General features: G+C 47.5%; 1 protein-coding gene across 1 annotated transcript; it reads left to right on the forward strand.

Moving 5' to 3' along the window:
- On the forward strand, positions 1-2,153 carry LOC126641106 (cytochrome c oxidase assembly protein COX19). Its single transcript, XM_050317460.1, has 3 exons — positions 1-168; positions 346-461; positions 942-2,153. The coding sequence occupies exons 1-3, from the start codon at positions 87-89 to the stop codon at positions 1,023-1,025; spliced, it is 282 nt and encodes a 93-aa protein (XP_050173417.1). The 5' UTR covers positions 1-86; the 3' UTR covers positions 1,026-2,153.
- The last annotated feature ends 455 nt before the right edge of the window (positions 2,154-2,608 follow it).

Raw genomic sequence — 2,608 nt, forward strand, 5'->3', positions numbered from 1 at the left:
GGGACGGACCGACGGACCGGGCAGGGACCGACGGACAGGGACCGACGGGACAGGGACCGCGGGACTGTCCGCGCAACGCCGGCGACATGTCCACCGCCATGAACTTCAGCACCAAGAGCTTCACGCCGCGGCCGCCGGACAAGGGCGCCTTCCCGCTGGATCACTTCGGTGCGGTGCCGCGGCCGGGCCTGCTCACCCTCCCCCCACTCCCTGCCCTCCGCGCCCTGCCCGCACGCCCCGGCGGGTGTCACGGCCCCGGCGGGTGTCACGGCCCCGGCGGGTGTCACGGCCCCGGTGGGTGTCACGGCCCCGGTGGGTGTCACGGCCCCTCGCTGTGTGTTGCAGGGGAGTGCAGCGCCTTCAAGGAGCGGTTCATGGAGTGTCTCCGGCACAGCGGCTACGAGAGCGCGGCCTGCCGGCAGCGCGCCATGGCCTACCTGGAGTGCCGCATGGACAGGCGAGTGTGCCGGCAACACCGGCCCTGCCCGACCCCGGGCACCCCCGGGACGCGCTGGAGACCCGGGGGCCAGCCCGGTGGTCCCCTTTGCGGGGACGGGAGGGGCAGGCAGCCCGCAGTCACACAGGAAGGTGTCCTGAAGGTGGCCCGTGCGGCATCACCGTCACTCGGCTCGTGTTTCCACGTTCTCCGGCCCGTACGGTGGGATGACGGCGGGACTCGGGCAGCTTCCATCCCGCACAACCGCATTTCTCCGTGCGAAGCTTAATTTTTTTATTTCCAACTGGTTACAAGTTAAACTTTTAACTTGCACGTACTTTGCTCGCTTCCTGCCTGCCCTTCTTAATCAGCTCTGTCTTTAAAACCCCCAGTAGGTGTTTGTATAACTTACCCATGAATTATGGTTAATAAGGTGCTGTTCTTTTGTTTATAGACCGTGTTCTCTAAAAAAGTTTTTTTGTTTTCTTCTTTTGAACTTAGGCAGCTTATGGCCAACGAACCACTGGAAAAATTGGGATTTAAAGACCTGATAAATGAGAAATCAGAAGAAAAACCTGAAAAGTCGTGATGAAGACAGACAACTTTGCTCCTCATCTATGGAAAGCATAACTCTAAATGTAGTACATATTGTACCTTCTATTCATATTGCAATAGGAAATGTTTCCTAAAGGAACATTTTTTTCCAGAGTTTAATTTTCCTAAAATAAGGGTTGTTTTTTTTTTAAGTGAGCAAAAGTACTGCCTTTGTATGCTTTGCTCAAGTATTTCTTAACTTCTTTCTTTTAATTTCTCTAGAGGGAAAACAGTTACTGCCTGAAGTGTTCTCCATGTCTCTGTAAGAACAGTGAAGCCTTATTTTAAAAGGACAAAAACCCCAAATCAAACAACCCTTTATTGTGTAGATCTTGAACTGCTGATTAATCTTGTGTGGGCAGTACTAATATGCTCACAGCAGTTGCTTGTTAGGTGGAAATAAAGCTGTTGTGGTACTTGCAAATTGCTTTTCATTAAATACTGGTATTAGTGCCCGTCTTTGGGGTGATCTCCTTCTCACCCTGCTATGGAAGACACTTGGGGTGGTTGTTTTTTTTTTTTCCAGTCTTAAAATCTTCCATCATTGTTAGGAGAGTATTTCTAGTTCCAGACACCAGTCAGGTAGTGATTCTGCTTTGCCATACCAGCAGTGTTCACCTAAACTTCATTTCATTGGGAATCTTTCATTCTGAATACATTCACTTTCCCACAGGGAGCTGCCATATGTTTTGGGGTTTTAATATCTTTATGGTGAAATCAGTGTGGGGACAGAAATGGTATTTATTTGTGCTCTAAGTGACAAAATATACATAATGTGATTGGACTGTTTTATTCTTTTAAAATCAAACATTTTATATTAAAAACCAGGATAGATCAGGAGTTAGCTGTCCAAGAAATCCAGTGTTTCTTTGCAAAACACATGGCTGCAGCCCATACATTGAGAAGGCCATGCAGCAGGTGAGCAATCAGCTCTGAGTGTGTCTTTAAGATCCCTGATATGTGTTTGTATAATTTAGCCATGAATTACCAGAGCCATTCTCTTGCATGTAGTAATGCAGTTGAGTCTTTCTTAATTAATGTTGAGTTCAAGCAGAAAGAGTTTGGCCTGTTAGCCCCTTAGAAATGCGTTTCAAGCAGGCAATAAATTTGTAAATCCTCTGGATGTATTTTCTACTGTATTTTCTGCCCTGTCACCCCTGTTTCTTTTGTTTTTGTCTTTACCCCAGTGACTCATTTCTCTGTCTATCTGGTTCTCGAACGTTAAGCTTTAGGGTCAGGGCCTGCAGACAGTGATACAAACAGTGATCTGTTTGCCAAGGCAATTGTCCAACACTTTTCTCTTTATTTGGTGTCCTCTCTTTGATGTATCTCCCCTTCCCTGCTGTCTGCTTTTGCTTCTGCTTCTCTCCACTGTGCATCTGCTCATACAGAGCTCCAGGAAAGAGTGGAAGAACATTTTCTGCTTTTCATATTGGTCACTGGAGCTGAGATTTAAATTGTTGCTCAGGTCTAATCTGATGGAACAGAGTGCACATAGCTCAGAGCAGGTTCCTGTTTGAAAAGAACATTAGCTTGCTGCTGCATATTTTTATTCTACTTCATTCTACTGTTCAAATT

This window comes from Myiozetetes cayanensis, unplaced genomic scaffold (assembly GCF_022539395.1).
Source record: "Myiozetetes cayanensis isolate MyiCay16 unplaced genomic scaffold, myiCay2020 scf20-37, whole genome shotgun sequence".
In the NCBI taxonomy this organism is placed as follows: domain Eukaryota; kingdom Metazoa; phylum Chordata; class Aves; order Passeriformes; family Tyrannidae; genus Myiozetetes; species Myiozetetes cayanensis.

Bases quoted from the DNA above. Each gene is read 5' to 3' on its own strand.
- LOC126641106 (XM_050317460.1), top strand. From the start codon at position 87: ATGTCCACCGCCATGAACTTCAGCACCAAGAGCTTCACGCCGCGGCCG. The intron at 169-345 runs GTGCGGTGCCGC...TGTGTGTTGCAG, and splicing joins CTTCCCGCTGGATCACTTCG to GGGAGTGCAGCGCCTTCAAG. The intron at 462-941 runs GTGTGCCGGCAA...GAACTTAGGCAG, and splicing joins AGTGCCGCATGGACAGGCGA to CTTATGGCCAACGAACCACT.